The sequence below is a fragment of the Gopherus flavomarginatus genome, chromosome 1 (genome assembly GCF_025201925.1).
Source record: "Gopherus flavomarginatus isolate rGopFla2 chromosome 1, rGopFla2.mat.asm, whole genome shotgun sequence".
NCBI classification, from domain to species: domain Eukaryota; kingdom Metazoa; phylum Chordata; order Testudines; family Testudinidae; genus Gopherus; species Gopherus flavomarginatus.
The window spans coordinates 368,169,215-368,194,575 of record NC_066617.1 but is presented as its reverse complement, the minus strand read 5'-3'; the positions used below and the strand labels follow the sequence as shown (position 1 = coordinate 368,194,575).

The window sequence follows — 25,361 nt, the reverse complement described above, 5'->3', positions numbered from 1 at the left end:
AGTTAGACGTGATGCTCCATTGCAATGGCACATGGGGGTGGCCGCAGCATGTGTGAGCCCCAGTCCACGGGTGTGACAGCCCTGCTCCCCAGACTGCACCGTCTCTGCCTGTGCTGGAGGAGAAGTAAAATGATCAGTTTGTAGGAAGCTGCCTGCTCGCCGGGTTCATGTGCCCCCCCCCGCAGACAGCCTGAGGAGGGACAGAATGTAGACGGAGCAGAAGGGGTCATGGCCTTTGATAGCTATGTTGCTATCTGTAACCCATTGCGACACTCAGCCATCCTGACCAGTCAGGCCATAGCCAAGATAAGGCTGAGTGTTGGGATGAGGGGAGTCCTGTTACTGGGCCCACACCCATTCCTGGTGCAGCGGCTCCCATACTGCAGGACCAATGTCATTTCTCACACCTATTGTGAGTTCATGGCACTGGTGAAACTGGCCTGTGTGGACACTACAGTCATGACAGCCTATAGTCTGGTTGTAGCATTTTTCACCGGTGGCTTAGGCCTGCTCCTGGTTGTCCTGTCCTACGTGATGATTCTCTGGGCCACCTTCAGACTCTCCTCCAAGGAGGCACGGCGCAAGTCCCTCAGCACCTGCAGCTCCCACATCTGCGTCATGCTGGTGTTTTACACTCCTGCATTCTTCCCCTTCCTCTCCCACCGCTTCGACCACGTGGCTCCCCACGTTCACATCCTCATTGCCAACATGTACCTGCTTTTCCCTCCCATGATGAACCCCATCATCTATGGGGTGAGAACCCCGGGGATCCGGCAGAGGGTGCTCCACATTTTGAGCATGAAAGCAGCCTGAAGGCCAACAGGACAGTCAGTGCCTGGGAAGTAAGGTCCGTGCAGGTGACATCTAGGTCAGCAGGGCCCAAGATCCAGATGGCTGAGTCACTCTCCAATATGGAAACCCATCTTAGCCTTGCTGAGCTGCAGGGCTAATAAACAGGCTTGTCTGGGTCTGCAGCACAACACTGCTTTGACTTTTCACTGCTCTAGAACATTGTTATCACTTGTCATTTACACAGGCCCGGCCCAGATCAGGGCCTCATCGTGCATCATTCAGCTAGAGACCTTTATGGCCCAGGGGATTCTACCCAAACAGACAGGATGGCTGCTCCTCTGTCCCTGGCACACACCCTCTCACGCCCAGATGGTTACCCCTCTCCCCTTTCCCTTGCACCCTCTCAAGCCTAGTCTTCTGCTCCTCTCCCCTCGGAGAATCTTTCATGGGTTCCCAGGCCAGAAGGAACCTTTCTAACTATCTCATCTGACCGTCTGCCTGGCACAAGCCCCAGTCCTTCACTCAGTGATCCCAGCACTAAGTCTATATCTTGTGTTCAGCTCGAGCATGTATGTTTTTAGAAAGGCATCCAGTCCCAATCTCAGGTCACAATCTCAGGCTGAGCGAGGGTTGGTGAGAGGGACAAGTTTTTGGTCTTCCACAGTTTTCTCACCAACAGAAGTTGGTCCAATAAAAGATATCACCTTCCTCAGCTGGTCTCTCTAATGTTCTGAGAGTGACATGGCTGCGACCCCGCATGCAATATATATTCCAAGCAGTTCAGTATATGTAAGAGGAGGAATAGTCCCGCCATTGTGGGGAACTTTTCCTGGCTTCTACACTACCCCGGTGAAGTGGGCTGGTGAAAACTCCAACAAGGCTGGGCCCAGGATTCCTGGGGGGCTCAACCCCCAACCCTGCTGTGGTCACCTAGAACAGGGTGTCTCTCCGCGCTGGTAATTTCCCTGTGGGATAGCTCAGTGGTTTGAGCATTAGCCTACTACGCCTAGAGGTGTGACTTCAATCTTTGAGGGGGCCATTTAGGGATCTGGGGCAAAAATCTGTCTGGGATTGGTCCTGCTTTGAATAGAGGGTTGGACTAGATACCTCCTGAGGTCCCTTCCAACCCTGATATTCTATGACCCACTGATTTAAAGTAAATACAAATTATTTAATCAACAATTCATTAAAAAAGAATAAGGAAAAAATGGGAAAGGTTAAAGGAAAACACATCACCCTGCTCTGTGGCAGGGAAAATCACAAATAGTGTCTCTGGAACGTCAGGGCAATTCACAGTGTGTTCCGTTTAGGTCCCAGGTCTCCTTCTCAGGCCCTGGCTGTGCTGCAGGGATGCTGCCGGTTGGACACTTGCAATGATGGTGGCCACACACCTCCGGGCTTTGGGTGGTGGGACCCTTCTTCCCAGTGTCAGCCCCCACTGGGCTAGGATCCCTCTCACAGCCTGGCCTGCAAGGACCCTTGGCTGGGGGTGCCTTTCTGCACTGGGCCCTTTGCCCAAGGTCTCCCCTCTTGGCTGGCCCCAGTTGCTCACCACACCTGGCTCCAGCCCCAGCTCCACTCATCCTCAGCACTGATGCTGCTTCTCAGGCCCCTCTGGCTCTGTGGCTGCAATCCTGCTCCCAGCACAGGATCTGCTCTCCCTGGGCTGTGTCTGGCTGGCCCAGCTCTGCTCCCAGCACAGGATCTGCTCTCCCTGGGCTGTGTCTGGCTGGCCCAGCTCTGCTCCCAGCACAGGATCTGCTCCCCCTGGGCTGTGTCTGGCTGGCCCAGCTCTGCTCCCAGCACAGGATCTGCTCCCCATGGGCTGTGTGTCTGGCTAGCACAGCTCTGTTCCCAGCACAGGATCTGCTCCCCCTAGGCTGTGTCTGGCTGGCCCATCTCTGCTCCCAGCACAGGATCTGCTACCCCTGGGCTGTGTCTCTGGCTGGCCCAGCTCTGCTCCCAGCACAGGATCTGCTACCCCTGGGCTGTGTCTCTGGCTGGCCCAGCTCTGCTCCCAGCACAGGATCTGCTCCCCCTGGGCTGTGTCTGGCTGGTCCACCTCTGCTCCCAGCACAGGATCTGCTCTTCCTGAGCTGTGTCTGTGGCTCTGTGGCTGCAGCCCTACTACCAGGGCAGGTCTGCTCTGTGGGCTGCTTCTGTGACTCTGCTCCCAGCTCTGAGCTGCTCCCTAGGCTGCTTTTCTGGCCCCTCTGGCAGGCCCAGCTCTGCTCTCCAACTCAGCTCGGGCCCCTGCTCTCTCCTTAGCTCTGTCCCACTCTGTCTGACCCAGGCAATTCCAGCTCTCATGAAGGCCGCGTCCCCCGTGGCCCCTGACTCCCTCATTAACTTGCTCGCCCTGTCAATCAAGCTGACCGGGAACACTGGCCTCGCCCCCATTGTTCTTGGGGAGTGTCTCAGGGTCCTGATTTCCCATCGATCCCTCCCCTTTTACTGCTGGGAGCTAGCAACCAAAACACGCCCTCTGAGTGTTAGTGAGGGTGCAACAGTCCCCCTACATATATACAGTATTACACATTAACAGCAGTTAGAGAACCCAGACTGGGAGGAATGGGGGAGCCCTGAAGGGGCTGCTTTTCTATACAGTCACTCATAGACTCATAGACTCCAGGACTGGAAGGGACCTCGAGAGGTCATCGAGTCCAGTCCCCTGCCCTCATGGCAGGACCAAATATTGTCTAGACCATCCCTAATAGACATTTATCTAACCTACTCTTAAATATCTCCAGAGATGGAGATTCCACAATTTCCCTAGGCAAACTATTCCAGTGTTTAACTACCCTGACAGTCAGGAACTTTTTCCTAATGTCCAGCCTAAATCTCCCTTGCTGCAGTTTAAGCCCATTGCTTCTTGTTCTATCATTGGAGGCTAAGGTGAACAAGTTTTCTCCCTCCTCCTGATGACACCCTTTTAGATACCTGAAAACTGCTATCATGTCCCCTCTCAGTCTTCTCTTTTCCAAACTAAACAAACCCAATTCCTTCAGCCTTCCTTCATAGGTCATGTTCTCAAGACCTTTAATCATTCTTGTTGCTCTTCTCTGGACCCTCTCCAATTTCTCCACATCTTTCTTGAAATGCGGTGCCCAGAACTGGACACAATACTCCAGCTGAGGCCTGACCAGCGCAGAGTAAAGCGGAAGAATGACTTCTCATGTCTTGTTTACAACACACCTGTTAATGCATCCCAGAATCACGTTTGCTTTTTTTGCAACAGTATCACACTGTTGACTCATATTAAGCTTGTGGTCTACTATGACCCCTAGATCTCTTTCTGCCATACTCCTTCCTAGACAGTCTCTTCCCATTCTGTATGTGTGAAACTGATTGTTCATTCCTAAGTGGAGCACTTTGCATTTATCTTTATTGAACTTCATCCTGTTTACCTCAGACCATTTCTCCAATTTGTCCAGATCATTTTGAATTTTGACCCTGTCCTCCAAAGAAGTTGCAATCCCTCCCAGTTTGGTATCGTCCGCAAACTTAATAAGCGTACTTTCTATGCCAACATCTAAATCGTTGATGAAGATATTGAACAGAACAGGTCCCAAAACAGACCCCTGCGGAACCCCACTTGTTATACCTTTCCAGCAGGATTGGGAGCCATTAACAACTACTCTCTGAGTACGGTTATCCAGCCAGTTATGCACCCACCTTATAGTAGCCCCATCTAAATTGTACTTTCCTAGCTTATCTATAAGAATATCATGCGAGACCGTATCAAATGCCTTACTAAAGTCTAGATATATCACATCCACCGCTTCTCCCTTATCCACAAGGCTCGTTATCCTATCAAAGGACGCTATCAGATTAGTTTGACACGATTTGTTCTTTACAAATCCATGCTGGCTATTCCCTATCACCTTACCACCTTCCAAGTGTTTGCAGATGATTTCTTTAATTACCTGCACCATTATCTTCCCTGGCACAGAAGTTAAACTAACTGGTCTGTAGTTTCCTGGGTTGTTTTTATTTCCCTTTTTATAGATGGGCACTATATTTGCCCTTTTCCAGTCTTCTGGAATCTCCCCCGTCTCCCATGATTTCCCAAAGATAATAGCTAGAGGCTCAGATACCTCTTCTATTAACTCCGTGAGTATTCTAGGATGCATTTCATCAGGCCCTGGTGACTTGCAGGCATCTAACTTTTCTAAGTGATTTTTTACTTGCTCTTTTTTTATTTTATCTTCTAAACCTACCCTCTTCCCGTAAGCATTCACTATATTAGAAATTCCTTCAGACTTCTCAGTGAAGACCGAAACAAAGAAGTCATTAAGCATCTCTGCAATTTCCAAGTCTCCCGTTACTGTTTCCCCCCCCTTACTGAGCAGTGGGCCTACTCTGTCCTTCGTCTTCCTCTTGCTTCTAATGTATTGATAAAAAGTCTTCTTGTTTCCCTTTATTCCCATAGCTAGTTTGAGTTCATTTTGTGCCTTTGCCTTTCTAATCTTGCCTCTGCATTCCTGTGTTATTTGCCTATATTCATCCTTTGTAATCTGACCTAGTTTCCATTTTTTATATGACGCCTTTTTATTTTGTAGGTCACGCAAGATCTCGTGGTTAAGCCAAGGTGGTCTTTTGCCACATTTTTTATCTTTCCTAACCATCGGAATAGCTTGCTTTTGGGCCCTTAATAGTGTCCCTTTGAAAAACTGCCAACTCTCCTCAGTTGTTTTTCCCCTCAGTCTTGATTCCCATGGGACCTTACCTATCAGCTCTCTGAGCTTACCAAAATCTGCCTTCCTGAAATCCATTGTCTCTATTCTGCTGTACTCCCTTCTACCCTTCCTTAGAATTGCAAATTCTATGATTTCATGATCACTTTCACCCAAGCTTCCTTCTACTTTCAATTTCTCAACAAGTTCCTCCCTATTTGTTAAAATCAAGTCTAGAACAGCTTCCCCCCTAGTAGCTTTTTCAACTTTCTGAAATAAAAAGTTGTCTGTAATGCAGTCCAGGAACTTATTGGATAGTCTGTGCCGCGCGGTGTTATTTTCCCAACATATATCTGGATAGTTGAATTCCCCCATCACCACCAAATCTTGGGCTTTGGATGATTTTGTTAGTTGTTTGAAAAAAGCCTCATCCACCTCTTCCACCTGATTAGGTGACCTGTAGTAGACTCCCAGCACAACATCACCCGTGTTTTTTACCCCTTTTAGCCTAACCCAGAGACTCTCAACACTTCCGTCTCCTATGTCCATCTCCACCTCAGTCCAAGTGTGTACATTTTTAATATATAAGGCAACACCTCCTCCCTTTTTCCCCTGTCTATCTTTCCTGAGCAAACTATACCCATCCACACCCAGGGGAGGTGCAGCTCACGGCCTTTCCCTGGCCACTCCTGCAGCATTTCAGCTACAGCTCACTTCTTCAGATGCACAGAATGGAACACACAGACAGGAGATATTTATACATACAGAGAACATGAAAAGGTGGAAGTACCCATACCAACAGGGAGAGCCTGATCAATTGAGATGTGCTATCCTCAGCAGGAGAAAAAAAACTTTTAAAGTGATAATTAAGATGACCCATTGAAGGTGTGAGGAGAACTTAATATAGGGAAATAGATTCAATTAGTGTAATGACCCAGCCATTCCCAGTCTCTGTTAAGGCCTGAGTTAATTGTGTCTAATTTGTAAATTAATTCAAGTTCAGCAGTCTCTCTTTGGAGTCTGTTTTTGAAGTTTTTTTGTTGCAAAACTGCCACCTTCAAGTCTGTCACTGAGTGGTTAGAGAGGTTGAAGTGTTCTCCCACTGGTTTTTGAATGTTATGATTCCTGATGTCAGATTTGTGTCCATTTATTCTTTTGCGAAGAGACTGTTCGGTTTGGCCAATGTACATGGCAGAGGGGCATTGCTGGCACATGATGGCATATATCACATTGGTAGATGTGCAGGTGAACGAACCCCTGATGGCATGGATGATGTGATTACGTCCTATGATGGTGTCACTTGAATAGATATGTGGACAGAGCTGGCATCGGGCTTTGTTGCAAGGATAGGTTCCTGGGTAAGTGTTTATGTTATATGGTGTGCGACTGCTGGTGAGTATTTGCTTCAGGTTGGGAGGCTATCTATAAGCGAGGACTGGCCTGTCTCCCAAGATCTGTGAGAGTGAGGGATCATCTTTAAGGATAGCTTGTAGATCGTTGATGATGTGCCAGAGAGGTTTTAGTTGGGGGCTATAGGTGATGGCTAATGGTGTTCTGTTATTTTCTTTGTTGGGCCTGTCCTGTAGTAGGTGGCTTCTGGGTACTCTTCTGGCTCTGTTAATCTGTTTTTTCACTTCAGCAGGTGGGTATTGTCGTTTTAAGAATGCTTGATAGAGATCTTGAAGGTGTTTCTCTCTATCTGAGGGATTGGAGCAAATACGGTTGTATCTTAGAGTTTGGCTGTAGACAGTGGATCATGTGGTGTGTCCTGGATGGAAGCTGAAGGCCTGCAGGTAAGTATAGCAGTCAGTTGGTTTCCGGTATAGGGTGGTGTTTATGTGATCGTCGCTTCTTAGCACAGTAGTGTCTAGTAAATGGGCTGCTTGTGTGGATTGGTCTAGGCTGAGGTTGATGGTGGGATGGAAATTGTTAAAATCACGGTGGAATTCCTCGAGGGCTTCTTTTCCATGAGTCCAGATGATGAAGATGTCATCAATGTAGCGCAAGTAGAGTAGGGGCATTAGGAAACGAGAGTTAAGGAAGCGTTGTTCTAAGGCAGGATTTTTAACAGAGTTCTGCTCCAGGAATATCCCCCATGACTAGAAGGATTTTAGTAGCAAGGTTCATGATCTTTTCACCCCATCCAGCAAGCTGGATGTTCCTTTTTCAGGGTTTGGAGTTAGTTACTGTTTGAAGAGTTCAGTGACTGATTTAATTGGGGTTGGTCCTGCTTTTAGGGGGGAGGTTGGACTAGAACCTCCTGAGGTCCCTTCCAACCCTGATAGTCTATGATTCCATGATACCTGAGCACCAATGTAATGCTTTTCCCAAGGACACAGCCTATTCTTGGGGTTTTCATTGCTGGGCCAGACCCCCACCCGGTTGTTTGCTTCCCCAGGGAGAGGCAGTAGGAGTGAGACGCAGCTGAGTACAGCCAGTGATGGGACTATCCTGGCACTGGGCCTAGCCTGGCAGGGGTAGGAACAGATACTGGAGTCTCAGGAGCAGGGTCGGTTCCAGGTACCAGCCCAGCAAGCAGGTTCCTGGGGCAGCCAAGGGGAAGGGGCGCCCTGTTGGGCACTTCGGCGGCAATTGGGCAGTGGGTTCCTTGGTCACTCTCAGAGGAAAGGACTTGCTGCCGAATTGTCTCCGAAGAGTGAGGCGGCGGGGGTAGAACTGATCGCGATCATGGCTTTTTTTCTTTTCCCAATGCTTGGGGTGGCAAAAACCTAGAGCTGGCTCTGCACAGGAGGCAAGAAGGGAGTGGAACGGTTTGCAAGGAGGTTAGGAAGGAAGGGCAGCTGTGTGGTCCCAGAAGGGCTTGTTAATGAGACCCAGGGCTTTCTCCATCTGCAGTGGGATGTATCTGAATCTCCACGGGGCAGGAGATCAGTCTCCCCTATTGTTACCATGGGAGACTGAGTGGTCCTTCCCCTACAACAAGGCTGGGTTCACCAGGCATAGCTCCACCCCAGCAGTGCGACCAGGTGGAGCTGATGACAATGGATTTGTCTCACTGTTCTCTAGGGGAGATTTGATTTCCTTGCCCAGTGCACCCTGCTGATGGGTGAAGAGATACCCCCGGCTGTGGGGATGCAACACTCCAGTGGGGATTGTGAGCAATACTCTGCCAGAGGAGGTCCTCCCTTGGCCCAAGGGAAGTGTCCCCAGCTGCACAGTCATTGCCAGGGGCCTGGGATGCCTGGGACCTTCTCCTATCCATGTGAAGGGGTCGGAGACTTGGGGGCATGACAGGAGCTTAGCCTGTTCAGTGATTTTCTTCAGGTAAGTTAGCAAAGAGAAGAAAGTCAAGGTAAGTGTGGGCCCCTTACTGAATGAGGGAGGCAACCTAGTGACAGAGGATGTGGAAAAAGCTCACATACTCAATGCTTTTTTTACCTCAGCCTTCACGAACAAGTTCAGCTCCCAAATTGCTGCGCTGAGCAGCACAGCTTTTGCTACCATCTCCCACAGCGTTCTTACCAGCAAGTTAAAGAAGTATGGGCTGGATGAATGCACTGTAAGGTGGACAGAAGACGGCTAGATCATTGGGCTTAACAGGTAGTGATTAATGGCTCCATGTCTACTTGGCAGCTGGTTTCAAGTGGAGTGCCCCAGGGGTCAGTCCTGGGGTCGGTTTTGTTCAATATCTTCATTAATGATCTGGAGAATGGCGTGCACTGCACTCTCAGCAAGTTTGCAGATGACACTAAACTGGGAGGAGTGGTAGATACGCTGGAGGGCAGGGGTAGGATACAGAGGGACCTAGACAAATTAGAGGACTGGGCCAAAAGAAATCTGATGAGGTTCAACAAGGACAAGTGCAGAGTCCTGCACTTAGGACAGAAAAATCCCATTCACGCTTACAGGCTAGGGACCGAATGGCTAGGCAACAGCTCTGTAGAAAAAGACCTAAGGGTTACAGTGGACAGGATGCTGGATATGAGTCAACAGTGTGAAGTCAGTCACACCCAGACAATGAACAGACCCTGCTAGACCTTGAGTCCATTTCCCTGTTATTATGCACTCAGTTACTGACAGGGAGACGTGGTTACATCAGGGAAGGCAGGACTCCTGGTTTCTGTCTGTCATTCTCTGTGTGACCTTGGCCAAATCAGATAACCCCGTACCTCAGCTTACCTATCTGTATAATTGGGATATGTTCATAGTGAGTTTCCTTTGCTAGGTGTTTCGAAACTCCTTCAATGAAAGGTGCTGCACCATCTGATGATAAGGATCAGAGGGGTAGCCATGTTAGTCTGGATCTGTAAAAGCTGCAAAGAGTCCTGTGGCACCTTTTGGAGTGACAGATGTATTGGAGCATGAGCTTTCGTGGGTGAATACCCACTTCGTCAGATGATAGTCACTGATGAGAATTACAGATCTCTGATCCCTTAGCTACAGCCCAATGTGTTTGCAGAAAGTGTTAGTGTCTCCCCTCAGTCATCTTTCTCCAGATATGTCTGTCTAATATCTACCCAGCCATCCTGGGCATTTACAGGGCCTCAGAACCTAGGGAGACTTAGTTTTATTACTAATAAACCATAATTTAAAAACATACGCAAATGCACAGAGCAGCCAATTCCTCTCTGACTCAGCACAGAGCCCCAGAGTTCTCATCTCCCTTTGGGAAGGTCCCTTAATTACTGTTTTCTCCTAAAGCTGGATGAATACCACAGAAGCAAAGACAGGCTTGGCTCCAGCTTGTTTTTTCTCAGATGCCTGCATCTTCCCCTGAGGCTGAGTGAACCCCCTTGAGATTGCACAGAGCTGTATTATAAATGGTGCACACCCCTGTATCTGCTCTCAGCGTGGGTTGCTGCTGCAGATGCTGGGGTGAGAGAGGTGCAGGACACGGACACCTGAGGGGGATTCCCAGGGAAGACGCTTCCATCTCAGAATTCACAGGTACCATCTCTTGCTGCTCAACAAACTGAGTGCTACTTGGGTGTGATGGGATAGAGAATAGGTCTGTGATCCTTTCCGCTCTGCACAGCTGTTGAACATCCCAGAACCCTTTGCACAGGTGAGGAGTTTGCTCCAGTGTCATGTGTCAAAATGTCCCCCTTTGCTAGCCACCCTCATCCCCCGCCAGCAAAGGGACTCCAGCCCTGAGGTGGCTGCATTTCAGTTGCACAATGATGAAAAGTGATCGGAGATGTACAATAAAAGGCCAATTTCTGAGGCCCTGGCCTATGCTTTGTTCAACTCCCCTCAGAGTGCAAACTGAGTAAAGACCTGAGGAGCCAGCTGTGTGCTAGTGCATGGACACCATCACCTGCCCACTTTGTTGTTAACAGGGGAGAAAGGGGCTGTTACCTGACTTTTATCTGCTGGAAAGCCTGGTGACGTCAGTTAAGGCTCGTCCCTGGAACAATTATCAGAATTTTTCAGCAAGGGCAAGACATCTCTCATAGCTTCATTCAAGAAACCAGTTAAATTCTTATGTCTGAAACTTTCAGAAAACAATTCAGCCTGATGCCAACGCCCAATGTGGGAAATTTCTGTCCAAATGCTTAAAAATTGACAAACTTATAAGCAATTGAAAATCAGGTCTTCTGATGGAAGGTGTCAGACAGCTTAACTAATGGCGGTGCCAGCAGCACCACCTACAATGACCAATCCATGTGTGAATCCCATTTAGCTAAGCTCTCTGCTGCAATAACGTATGTGGCAAGGAGTTCCACTGGCCAAATGTGTATTACGTAGATAATTTTCTTTTATTAGTGTTATATGTTCAGACTTACAATGAAATTGAATGTTCCCTTGTTTGTATGTTATGAGACACATTAAATATAAATGCCTGATGTACTTTCCTCATCGATAGATTTATAGAGTTTAAGACTTAAAAGGACCATTAAATTATCCAGTTTGACTTCCTGTATAGAACAAACCATAAAATTTCACCCAGTTACCCCTGTATTGAGCTCCATAACTTGTGTTTGACTGTGACCTGGTCTATACTATGATTTCACATCAGTAAGAGGGTGAGAAGGCACTGCAAGGGTCAGCTACTCTAGCCCCCTCCCAAGGGGCAGAATTTGTTCCACCTGAACCATTCAAGAGAGATGATTATCCAGCCTCCTTTTGACTTCCTCCTTTGAAGGAGTTTCCATAACCTCCCAAGGCTTCCGTCCCATTGGCCTCCTCTTCTTGCAGTTACGACGTTTTTCCTGAGATTTACTCTAAATCTGCTGTGCTGTAGTTTGAACTCAGAGTTTCTTGTCCGGCCCTCTGTAGCAAGAGACAACAACTTTTCTCCAGCTTTTTTATGGCAGCTTTTCATGTATTTGAAGACTACTACCATGCCCCCACTTAATCTCCTCTTTTCCTTCAGCCTTTGTCGTATGGCTTCCCTCTCAAGTAGCTGAAGACTGTTGGCATGTCCCCCCCTCAATCTTCTATATTACAAAGTAAAAATACCCAGTTCCTTCAGTCTTTTCTCTTATAGCTTCTGTTCTGTTCCTTGGATCATCTTTGTCTCTCACCTCTGGATTCTTTTCATTTTCTCTTTATACCCTCAGCTGGAATTGTCTAACTTCATCTTCCAGCCCTTGGATCTTGCTTTGCCTTTCTCTGCTAGATTAAAGACCCCAATATTACTATTTAAGATAAATAAATAAAGCTCTTTAAGTCTCTCTCACACTCTGTCATTTTCTTCAGCCCTGAATCATTTATGTGGCTTTTTGCTTCACTCACTTCAATTTTTCAACATCCTTTTTGAAATGTGGACCATGGGACTGGACACAGTCAGTTTCACCAATGCCAGGTGCAGAGGTAAAATCCTTCCCATGCTCCAACTCACCAACCCCCTGTTTATGCATCCAGGGATCACGTCAGTGCTTTTGGCCACAGCATTGCACTGGGAGTTCACAATTATTAAGTTATCCACAGTGAACCCTAAATTGTTTTCACAGTCCCTGCCTTCCATGATACAGTGCCCCCGTCTATGGGTCTTGCCTGCATTCCCTGTTCTAAGAGGATCACTTTGCATCTGACTGTATTAAAATATTTTGTCTGCATGGCCCAGCTCACCAAACACTCTAGATCAATTGGTGTTCTGCCCTGGCACTTCATTGTAACCGCTCTGCCAATATTTGGATCATATGCAAATTTTATCTGCGGTTATTTTATATTTGTTTCCAGATCATTGGTGAAAATATTGAATAACATTGGGCCAACAAGTGATCCCTGCAGAATCCCACTGGAAACACTTGCATTTGCTAACAACATCTCATTGTCAGCTGCTTTCTGAGGTCTGTCAGGTGGCCAGATTTTATTTCATTTAATGTATGTGCTACTGAGATAGTAGAGAATTCATTTTTTATCTGAGTGTTTTCCCTTACTTAGTCAAATGTCTCAGAGAAATCAAAGTCTATCACATCTGCACAGTTCCCTTGATCTACCAAATATGTACTCTAATTAAAGAATGAGATCAGGTTTATATGACAAGACACCTTCTCCATAAACCATGTTGTTGATTAGCATTAATTATATCACTAAACTTTTTCTGAAGTAATCTCATGTCAACTTTTCCATTTTTTCATAAAATTTCAATTGTTTAAAACTTTCCCTTTATCTTTTTAATAGTTAACATTTAACACAGTGCTGTTCTGTATTTGCATTTTTTTTTGGTTTGTTTTGGCTCAGCTGCTGCCTGATTTTGCACTTCTGGTTCCAAATGAGACATGTTGTTGATTGGTCAGTTCGTAACTCTGGTGTTTGTAATTCTAAGGTTCTGTGTAGATGCTCTTTAATGTTCTCCTTGATTGCTGATGGAGAACATTAAAGTGTGTCATCACCTCATGTGGTACGAGTACATCATATTGCTTCTTTCCAAGTGCAGAACAAAAATATATATGAAATATATCTACCTTTTCTGCAACATTAACAAGTTTCCTTTCTCCCTCTAGAATTTTGCCTAAACCTTTTATAAGATTTCTTTTGTTGTTAAAATGCTTAATGACATCCAAGCACAGATTTTTCCCTGATATCTTTAATGCCCTTTATCAATCTTAACTTCCAGTTTCTAGTTCTTGCTATCTATATTCCCGATTTCCCCCCATTTTTATATATTTTATATATTGCTTTTCCCTGCCCCACAATAGCTGCCTTCACTTTGCCACTGGAGTGGGTTTTTAGCCAAATTTGTCCATATTCATGACTGTGGTATCATGGCTTTTTAGCTGTTTAATCAAGTATCAGAGGGGTAGTTGTGTTAGTCTAGATCTGTAAAAAGTGACAAAGAGTCCTGTGGCATCTTACAGGCTAACAGATGTATTGGAGCGTGAACTTTCAGGGGCAAATACCCTCTTTATCAGATGTACGTAGTGGAAATTTCCACAACCAGGTATAAATGTGCAGGCAAGAATCAGTCTAGAGATAACAAGGTTAGTTCACTCAGGGAGGATGAGGCCAGTTTGGCCGATGTACATGGCAGAGGGGCATTTCTGGCACATGATGACGTATACTACATTGATGGATGTGCAGGCGAATGGACGGGTGATATTGTGGCTGATCTGGTTAGGTCCTGTCATGGTGTTGCTGCTGTAGATATGTGCGCAGAGTTGGCATCGAAGTTTATTGCATGCACATATCTACACCAGCGACACCATGACAGGATCTAATCAGATCAGCCACAACATCACCTGTTCATTCGCCTGCACGTCCACCAATGTTATACAAGTCATCATGTGCCATAAATGCCCCTCTGCTATGTACATCAGCCAAACTGGCCTCATCCTCTCTGAGTGAACTAACTTTGTTATCTCTAGACTGATTCTTGCTTGCATATATATACCTGCCCATGGAAATTTCCACTACTTGCGTCTGACGAAGTAGGTATTCACCCCTGAAATCTTACGCTCCAATATGTCTGTAAATCTATAAGGTGCCACAGGATTCTTTGTTGCTTTCTATAGCTATTTAATATACTCATCTTAAAGAACTGCCAAGTTTCATTCCCATTTTCTCTCTGAAAATTTCCTCACCATCAGTTTTACTGATGAATTCCTCAGCTTTGAGGAATTAGCCTTTGGAAGCACTAAGTATCTCTAGATATTACTGGTTGGGAACTGTTCTCTCTCTGTCCATTTGAATGTAAACTGTTCCATTCTTTATTTTCCTCTCATCTATCATATGCCCCCTTATGTATCTCTTCTCTAAATGAAACAGTCCAAGCCTTTCCAGTCTTTCTACATATGGCAGCCTCCCCTAGTCTCATAGAGTTTCTTGAAAATCCCCTTTCACTCTACTACTATGGAGGGATAGCTTAGTGGTTTGAACATTGGCTTGCTAAACCCAGGCTTATGAGTTCAATCCTTGAGAGGGCCATTTAAGGAACTGGGGTTTAACAAAAAAAAAAAGTCTGGGAATTTGCCCTGCTTTGAACAGGGCATTGGACTAGATGCTCTCATGAGGCCCTTTCCAAGCCTGATATTATATGATCCTCTATAGAGAGTGGGTCACCATAACTGAACACATACCCAAAGCAGTTTATTCTCCATCCCATTATAAGGCATATCCACCCTAGTGTTTCCTGTTGGTGCTTATTATCATTTCCCACACATGGAGCACCATAAAATATGGAATTTGCATAAGTAGAGTCATTTTTTCATAATTAATTTATCTGAATAACAAAAATGTCATTTTCAGTGTATGAAGAGTGACCAATCTGTTTGTCCCGTGAGAACAGTTTCCAGTAGCACATGCAGTGTCTTATATTAACATTGTCTCTCCATCCAGGCATTTGTACTGTGACCATCACCCTAGAGCCTGGGCACATACAGGTAATCAGGAAAACATACAGTACATGCAGGAGACACTGTTCTGCCTCAAAGTTGGACACCTTCTCCCCTACTCCATGTCAGATTCCAACACAACCGACTTCACCAACCCCTCCACCTTCATCCTCCTGGGAATTCCTGGCCTGGAGGCTGCCCATGTCTGGATCTCCATCCCCTTCTTCACCATGTACGCCATAGCCATCTTGGGGAACTTCACCATCCTGTTCATTGTGAAGAGGGAGCCGAGCCTCCATGGGCCCATGTACTATTTCCTCTGCATGCTGGCCGTCAACGACCTGGTCCTGTCCACAACCACTGTGCCCAAAACACTGAGCATCTTCTGGTTCAATTCCAGGAAGATCAATTTCAGTGCCTGTCTCATGCAGATGTACTTCATTCACTGCTTCTCAGCAATGGAATCTGGGATCTTTGTGGCCATGGCTTTGGATAGGTATATAGCCATCTGCGATCCCTTGAGACATTTCACCACTCTGACAAACCCCACGGTGGCCAAAATCGGTCTCACTGTGGTACTACGCAGCAGCATACTCGTACTACCCAATCCCTTCCTGGTGTGGCGGTGCTCCTATTACAGAACCAACATCATCCCCCATACCTACTGCGATCACATAGCTGTGGTCAAGTTGGCCTGTGCTGACATTAGTGCCGGTTATTACTATGGCCTGTCTTTGGCATTCTTCATCACAGATCTAGATGTGTTTTTTATTGCTGTGTCCTATACTCAAATTCTCAGGGTTATCATAGGCCTCCCCACAAAGGATGCCCGACTCAAGACTTTTGGGACCTGCGTCTCCCACCTCTGTGTCATCTTAGCCTTTTACATCCCTGGTCTCTTCTCCATCCTGACACACCGATTTGGCCACAATGTGGCCCCACATTTCCATGTTCTCATTGCCAATATGTACCTCCTGGTGCCCCCCATGCTGAACCCCATCATATACGGGGTGAGGACCAAACAGATACAGAACAGGCTGCTCAGGATCTTTGCTCATAAAGGGACCTAAAATTTTCTCCTGGTGTTCTGGAGTGCAGAGCCCTCTTTCCTGAATCACTTACTGAAAATAAGAACATATGAACAGCCATACTGGGTCAGACCAAAGGTCCATCTAACCACTATCCTGTTTCTAACAATGGCCAATGCCAGGTGCCCTAGACAGAATGAATAGAACAGGAAATAATTAAGTAATCCATTCCCTGCTGCTTATCCCCAGCTCTGGCAAACAGAGGCTAGGGACGATGTCCCTGCCCATTCTGATTAAAAGCCATTGATGGACCTATCTGCCCCATGAATTTATATAGTGCTTGTTTTGAACCCTGTTATAGCCTTGGACTTCACAATATCCTCTGGCAAAGAGTTCCAAAGGTTGACGGTACCTTGTGTGAATAAACACTTCCTTTAGTTTGTTTTAAACCAGCTGCCTATTAATGTCATTTGGTGGCCCATAGTTCTTGTATTATGAGAAGGAGTAAATAGCACTTCCTTATTTAATCTCTCCACACCAATCATGATGTTATAGACCTCAATCATATCCCCCCTTAGTTATCTCTTTTCCAAACTGAAATGCCCCAGGCTTATTCATCTCTCCTCAAATAGAAGCCATTCCATACTCCTAATCATCTTTGTTGCCCTTTTCTAAATCTTTTCCAATTTCAATATATCTTTTTCGATGTGGGGTGGCCACATCTGCACGCAGTATTCAAGAGAGGCATTATGATATTTTCTGTCTTATCTACCCCTTGCTTAATGACTTCAAAAATTCTGTTTCTTTTTTTTGACTGCCGCTGCACATCGAGTGGATGTTTTCAGAGAACTATCTACAATGACTCCAATATCTCTTTCTTGAGTGATAACAGCTAATTTACATTCCATGATTTTATATATATAGTTGGGATTATGTTTTCCAGTGTGCATTACTTTGCATTATCAACATTGCTTTTCATTTTCCATGTTGTTGCCCAGTTACAGTTTTCAGAGGTCCTTTTGTAGCTCTTCAGAGTGTGCCTGGGACTTAACTATTTTGAGTAGCTTTGTATCATATGCAAATTTTGCCACCTCAATGTTTACCCCTTTTCCCAGTCATTTATGAATGTGTTGAATAGGACTGGTCCCATGGGGGACATCACTATTTATCTGTCTCCATTCTCACCATTTATTCCTACCCTTTGCTTCCGATCTTTTAAGTGCCTAGCAATGCTTTCACTCTCATCTAATGATCCTTAACTTAGGGTATGTCTACACTAGAAAATTAGGTCGAATTTATAGAAGTCGTGTTTTTAGAAATCGTTTTTATACAGTCGATTGTGCATTCCCCACACAAAATGCTCTAAGACAGGGGTACGCAACCTATGGCACGGGTGCCAAAGGCAGCATATGAGCTGATTTTCAGTGGCACTCACATTGCCTGGGTCCTGGCCACCAGTCCAGGGTGCTCTGCATTTTAATTTAATTTTAAAAGAAGCTTTTTAAACATGTAAAAAACCTTATTTAGTTTACATACAACAATAGTTTAGTTATATAGTATAGACTTATAGAAAGAGACCTCTAAAAATGTTAAAATGTATTACCAGCACGTGAAACCTTAAATCAGAGTGAATAACTGAAGACTCGGCCCACCATTTCTGAAAGGTTGCTGAGACCTGCTCTGAGTGCAGTAAGTTGGCGGACTGTGTCCACAGTACCGAGGCGAGCGTCGATTTCTGTAGCATTGCACTGAGGGCAGTTGTGTGTAACTGTGGGTAGCTATCCCACAGTTCCTGCAGTCTCTGCTGCCCATTGGAATTCTGGGTTGAGATCCCAATGCCTGATGGGGCAAAAACAGTGTCACGGGTGGTTCTGGGTGCATGTCGTCAGGCCCCCCTCTCACTCTCTCCCTCTGTGAAAGCAACGGCAGATGATAGTGTCACACCTTTTTTCCTGGGTTACCTGAACAGACGCCATAGCACGGCAAGCATGGAGCTCGCTCAGCTCACTGTCACTGTACGTCTCCTGGGTTCTGGCAGACCTGGGACTGCATTGCTACAAAGCAGAAGCTCATTGCCTTTTGGCAGCAGACAGTGCATTACGATTGGTAGCCATCGTCATCGTATTCCTGGGTGCTCTTTTAGCCGACCTCAATGAGGTTGGTCAGGGGTGCCTAGGCAGACATGGGAGTGACTCAGCCAGGTCATTCCCATCTTCTGGTGACCACCCAGGACATGACGATGGTTAGCAGTCATACTGCACCATCTTCTGGCGAGCACCCAGGACATGATGATGGCTAGCAGTCGTACTGCACCGTCTTCTGGTGAGCATCCAGGACATGACGATGGCTAGCAGTTGTATGGCACAGTCTTCTGGTGAGTGGCCAGGAGATGATGATGGCTTGCAGTCGTACTGCACCGTCTGCTGCCAGCCTAAGATATAAAAGATAGATGGATCAAAACAAGAAATTGAGCTGATTTGTTTTGTGAAATCAATGGCCTGCTAAACCCAGGGTTTTGAGTTCAGTCCTTGAGGGGGCCATTCTCTGTGACAGTGGTTTGTATTTCTCCTTAATGCAAAGCTTCCCCCATTGTTGATTTTAATTCCCTGTAAGCCATGTCGTCAGTCGCCCCTCCTTCCGTCAGAGCAACGGCAAACAATTGTTTCGTGCCTTTTTGCAGCGCAGATTTTCCAGAGAAGCATTAAGTCTGGATCTGCCAACATAGGGAGTTGGAGAATCCACCATTTCCCTTCCCAGTGTGTCCCAACAGTTAATCACATCCGTGCTAAATATTTGGCCATTTTTTCCAGCTAGAATTTGTCTGGCTTCAGCTACCAGCCATTGGGTCTTGCTCTGCCTTTCTCTGCTAGATTACAGAGCCCATTACAACACATGGTTTCATCCCTAGGAAAGTCTCCACTTCATCAGCTTTCTGAGAAGATAAATAGATGAAACTCTTTAAGTTTCTCCAGCTTCCAATCATTTTTGTGGGTCTTTTCTGCACCCTCTCAAATTTTTCAACAGCCTTTTTGAAATGTGGACCCCAGATCTGGACGCAGTCGGTTTCACCAATCCCATGTGCAGAGGTAAAATCCTTCCCCAGCTCCAACTCACCATTCCTATTTTTGTGCATCAAAGGATGACATCAGTCCTTTCAGCTACAGCATCGCACTAGGAGTTCACAAGTTGGTTTTACAAAATGATTTCTAAATCCTATTCTGGGTCCTTGCATTTCATAATACAGCGCCCCAGACGTTGGATTGGATGCTCATACCAATTCCTCAGATCAACTGAAACAGCAAAGAGTCTGTGTTTAATCCTGGAGCAGTTTCTCCTCCCTTGGTTTTCACACCTCAACTGCTAGAACAGGGCCTCATCCTCCCTGATTGAACTGACCTTGTTATCTCTACCCTGGACACACAATAGCAGATTTAAAGGCAGCCATCCTGCAGCAAAAAAACTTCAGGACCAGACTTCAAAGAGAAACTGCTGAGCTTCAGTTCATCTGCAAATTAGACACCATCAGCTCAGGATTAAATAAAGACTGTGAAATGCTTGCCAACTACAAAACCAGTTTCTCCTCTCTTGGTTTTCACACCTCAACTGCTAGAACAGGGCCTCATCCTCCCTGATTGAACTAATATATATATGCAAGCAAGAAGCAGGCTAGAGATAATGAGGTTAGTTCAATCAGAAATGCTTAGGGGGCTGGAGCACATGACTTATGAGGAGAGGCTGAGGGAACTGGGATTGTTTAGTCTACAGAAGAGAAGAATGAGGGGGGATTTAATAGCTGCTTTCAACTACCTGAAAGGGGGTTCCAAAGAGGATGGATCTAGACTCTTCTCAGTAGTGGAAGATGACAGGAGAAGAAGTAATGGTCTCAAGTTCAGTTTGAGGGAGTGTAAGAGGGCTCGGCTGAGGTTCGTCCCTCGGCGGGGCTGTGGGGTATCCCACCGCCTTGCTCTAGTTCTCCGTCAGTCTGGGCTCTGCAGTAGTATGGGACAGCAAAAACACTGTTAGGGGCTCCGGCCCTTTAGCAGGGGCTGCATCAATAATTAAGTGGCTGCCCATGCCCCAAGGTCAGGGTGGGGCGGCAACCAAACGGTCAGGGACTCAGGCCTTTAGGCAGGGGCTGAGTCAATAGTCATATCACAGCCCAGGCCCTAGGTCAGGGCAAGGCAGCAACCACACAGTCAGGGACTCAAGCCTTTAAGCAGGGACTGAGTCAGTAATTCAGTAGCAGGAGGTCCTAGCCTCTCCAAGCCAGGGAGAAGGGGGAGTCTGCCACCCAAGGAGTGGGTGGCAGATGGGGTACAGTCCCTCCCACTCCACTGCGTCCCAGCCCGGGGCCCTAGCAATGGCGGAAACTAGCTGCTGTCAGTGGAGATCCTGGCCGCAACATGCTCACATAGGCTCTGGCTGTGCTGCAGCCAGACTGGGGGTCGGCTGCCCCTGGGATACTTCCACACTCCCCCTCGTAGGGTAGCTGGGTCCTGCTAGCATCCTCGGCTGTCTCGAACATCATCTGTTCCTCTGGATAGGTAGCGAAGGGTAGGTTCAGTTGCTCCTTGGGGAAGTTGGCACGGGGCAGGCTCACCTCCTCCTCGAGGTACCTGGTTAGGGGCAGGCTTGGCTACTCTTTGAGGTAGCTGGGTAGGGGCAGGCTCGGCTACTCCTTGGGGTAGCTGGAAAGGGGCAGGATTGGCCAGTCCTCCTCAGGGTAACGAGCAAGGGGTAGGCTTGGCTCTTCCTTGGGGTAGTTGGCAAGGGGCAGGCTCGGCTCCTCCTTACGGTAGCTGGAAAGGGGCAGGCCCGGCCAGTCCTCCTTGGGGTAACGAGCGAGGGGTAGGCTCGGCTCCTCCTTGGGGTAGCTGGAAAGGGGCAGGCTCAGCCAGTACTCCTCGGGGTAGGCTCGGTTGACCCAGAGCGACCTCAGGCTGGCCGTGGCCTGCTGCTGTCTCCCATGAGGGATCTCGGTCACAGACGTCTGGTCTCTCTGGCGGCTGAATGTCAACTGAGCTCTGCAGGTGAGCTTTTATACTTCCGGATCTGCGCCATGACCTCGGGATGTTAGGAATAATTAAAAAGGGGATAGAGAATAAGACAGAATAAGACAGAGAATATTTTATTGCCCTTATATAAATCCATGGTACGCCCACATCTCGAATACTGTGCACAGATGTGTCTCCTTACCTCAAAAAAATATTCTAGAACTAGAAAAGGTTCAGAAAAGGGCAACTAAAATGATTAGGGGTGTCATAAACAGATAAGTAAGAGTTAATAGAACAGAAGTACTTCATATCTCTTTTGCCTGTAAAGGGTTAACAAGATCAGTGAGCCTGGCTGTCACCTGATCAGAGGACCAATCAGGGGACAGGATACTTTCAAATCTTGAGGGAGGGAAGTTTGTGTGTGCGCTGTTAGTTTTTGGTTCTTGTTCTCTCTGGGTTCTGAGAGTGACCAGACATGCAACCAGGTTTCTCTCCAATCTCTCTGATATAGTCTTTTATATGTCCAGAATGGTAAGTACTAGGTGATAAGGCGAGTTAGGCTTATGTTTGTTTTCTTTATTTGCAAATGTGTATTTGGCTGGGAGAAGTTCAAATGTGTATGTGGCTGGAAGGAGTTCAAATTTGTATTTTGCTCAAAGGATTTTAATTTGTACTTGTATACTCAGGCTGGGAGGGTGTTCCCAGTGTCTATAGCTGAAAGACCCTGTACCTATTCCATCTTAAATTTACAAAGATAATTTTTACTGTTTTTTCCTCTTTAATTAAAAGCTTTTCTTGTTTAAGAACCTGATTTTTTTTTATTCTGGTGAGACCCCAGGGGGCTGGGTCTGGATTCACCAGGGAATTGGTGGGGAGAAAGGAGGGAAGGGGGGGAGAGAGGTTATTTTCTCTCTGTGTCAGGATTATTTTCTCTCTCAGGGAGAGTCTGGGAGGGGAAGAGAGAAGGAGGGGGGAAGGTGGATTTTCCTCTCTGTTTTATTTTCAAGGAGTTTGAATCACAGTGATCTTCCAGGGTAACCCAGGGAGGGGACGCCTTTCAGAGGCAACGGTGAGGGAAAGGGTTTACTTTCCTTGTGTTAAGATCCAGAGGGACTGGGTCCTGGGGGTCCCCAGGCAAGGTTTTTGGGGGACCAGAGTGTACCAGGCACTGGAATTCCTGGTTGGTGGCAGTGCTACAAGTACTAAGCTGGTAATTGAGCTTAGAGGAATTCATGCTGGTTCCCCATCTTTTGGATGCTAAGGTTCAGAGTGGGGAATTATGCCATGACAAGGGATTTGGAGAGGGTCCCATACGAGGAAAGATTAAAGAGGCTTGGCCTCTTCAGCTTGGAAAAGAGGAAACTAAGGGAGGATATGATAGAGGTATATAAAATCCTGAGTGATGTGGAGAAAGTGGATAAGGAGAAGTTATATTCTTATTCCCATAATACAAGAACTAGGGGTCACCAAATGAAATTAATAGGCAGCAGGTTTAAAAACAAATAAAAGGAAGTTCTTCTTCACACAGTGCACAGTCAACTTGTGGAACTCCTTTCCTGAGGAGGTTGTGAAGGCTGGGACTATAAGAATGTTTAAAAGGGAACTGGATAAATTCATGGTGGCTAAGTCCATAAATGGCTATTAGCCAGGAAGAGTAAAGAATGGTGTCCCTAGCCCCTGTTCATCAGAGGATGGAGATGGATGGCAGGAGAGAGATCACTTGATCATTGCCTGTTAGCTTCACTCCCTCTGGGGTACCTGGCATTGGCCACTGTCGGTAGACAGATACTGGGCTAGATGGACCTTTGGTCTGACCCGGTACAGCCGTTCTTATGTTCTTATGTTCTTACTAGGAGGCTGGAGAAGCACTGGAATGGGTTACCTAGGGAGGTGGTGGAATCTCCTTCCTTATAAGTTTTTTTCAGGTCAGGCTTCACAAACACCTGGCTGGGATGATTTAGCTGGTGTTGGTCCTGCTTTAAGCAAGGGATTGGACTAGATGATTCTAGGCTGGAAAGACATAACGAGAGGGGTTCCAAAGGGATCAGTTCTGGGTCTGGTTCTTTTCAATGTCTTCATCAACAATATAGATAATGGCATAGAGAGTACACCTATAAAGTTTGCAGATGATACCAAACTGGGGAAGGGTTGGAAATGCTTTGGAGGAAAGGATGAAAACTCAAAATGATCTGGACAAACTGGAAAAATGATCTGCGGTAAATAGGATAAAAAGAACAGGAGTACTTGTTGCACCTTAGAGACTAACAAATTTATTTCAGCATAAGCTTTTGTGGGCTGTAGCTCACTTGTTCAGATGAATAGAATGAAACACATAGACAGGAGATATTTATACATACAAAGAACATGAAAAGTTGGAAGTACGCATACCAACTGGAAGAGTCCAATCAATTAAGATGAACTATCGTCAGCAGGAGAAAAAAAAAACCTTTGAAGTGATAATTGAGATGACCCATAGAAGGTGTGAGGAGAACTTAACATAGGGAAATAGTCTCTGTTTAAACCTAAGTTAATTGTGTCTTAACCTAAGTTAATTGAGTTCAACAGTCTCTCTTTGGAGTCTGTTTTTGAAGTTTTTTTGTTTCAAAATTGCCACCTTCAATTCTGTCACTGAGTGGTTAGAGAGGTTGAAATGTTCTGACACTGGTTTTTGAATGTTATGATTCCTGATGTCAGATTTGTGTCCATTTATTCTTTTGCATAGAGACTGTCTGGTTTGGCCAATGTACATGTAAATAATCAAACCAGTGTATAAATAAATCTTAGTTTAGTTAATAAGAATTGGCTTGAAGCGTATATTTGGGTAAGATCTGAAATATTCACTGACCAGGGAGGTGATGTGTCTGCTCCTTTGGGACAGCCAGAACTTTTATATGTGATGTTTTATATGATGAATAGGATTTTATATGATCATCATCATACTTGACTTACTGTCTGGGTGGAAGCCCAAGGCTGGGTGGCTTTGAGGGAATTGTGTTTTGGTTTCTGTGTAAGCAGTAAAACGTTGTGAAAGCTGTTTTGTTACTGGCTTGCTAAAGGAAGAACTGTCCATTTGGGGGATTGTCAGTCTTATTTTTGCAGTTTCCCCTAACTGAACAATTTCAGAATGGCCCCCCATGGAACTCCGGTTACAGCGTGCCAAAACAATTCCTCTACTTTAGATATCACAAGAGATACCCATATCCAGGTAAACACAATACAACACCAACATGCCATTCCATACCTCAGTGAACATAAGAATGTAAGAACAGTCATACTGGATCAGCCCAAAGGTGCATCCAGCCAAGTATCCTATCTGCCAACAGTGGCCAGTGCCAGGTGCCCCAGAGGGAATGAACAGAACAGGGAATCATCAAGTGATTCATCCCTGCTTGTCCACTGCCAGCTTCTGAAAGAGAAAGGCTATGGACATCATCCCTGCTCATCCTGGCTAACAGCCATTGAAGGACTTATCCTCACCTCTGTCTTGCTTGGCTTTAGTTTCAGACAGCTATTTTGTCCAAGAAACGAATGGTTTTAGTGATAGCAGTGTTGTCGTACATGAAGGATCAGAGGAGTTCAGTGTTACCTGAATATTGCTGTTGTCAGGGTCCATGTTGTATGACCAGTTCCCATAGAAGCTTCACTGAGACGTTGAAAAGCCCCAGAGAGAGAATTGATCCTGTGGGACTCCACCGCTACTTGGGTACATTCTGTCAAGAAGGATTCAGACCAATTTAGAGCATCCGTCTGGACTCCAGCTGCCTGCTAAGTGAGACAGCAGTATCTCATTGCGAACTGGTTCAAACAATGCAAAGAGATCCAGAAGGCTGAGTATGGGTGTCTGCCATCCATCCATTGACAGGAGGAGATGATCCATCAGTGCCTCTTAAGCAGGGGAAGAGGATAACAATAGATAGAAATGAGAAGTTATGAAGTATCGAAAATGGATCTGGGCAGCAAAAGACACCAGAGACAAATCCATGGCTAGCAGGTTAAGGAAAAGAAGAAGATTTTTAAGTATATTAGAAAGAAAGGAAATCCTGAGCATGGTATAGGCCTTTACTAGATAGAAACGGTTGTGACAGGTTGTCACGCAGGGTTAAGTCTCGGAAACATTGGAACCGATGTGTC

At 46.1% G+C, this 25,361-nt stretch overlaps 2 protein-coding genes across 2 annotated transcripts; both read left to right on the top strand.

Moving 5' to 3' along the window:
• Positions 1-228: 228 nt before the first annotated feature.
• Positions 229-813, top strand: LOC127044048 (olfactory receptor 52P1-like). The gene has a single exon (XM_050938455.1). The coding sequence runs from the start codon at positions 229-231 to the stop codon at positions 811-813; it is 585 nt and encodes a 194-aa protein (XP_050794412.1).
• A 9,436-nt stretch (positions 814-10,249) lies between these two features.
• On the top strand, positions 10,250-16,278 carry LOC127044404 (olfactory receptor 52M1-like). The gene is made up of 2 exons (XM_050939245.1): positions 10,250-10,341; positions 15,207-16,278. The coding sequence occupies exons 1-2, from the start codon at positions 10,250-10,252 to the stop codon at positions 16,276-16,278; spliced, it is 1,164 nt and encodes a 387-aa protein (XP_050795202.1).
• Positions 16,279-25,361: the final 9,083 nt, after the last annotated feature.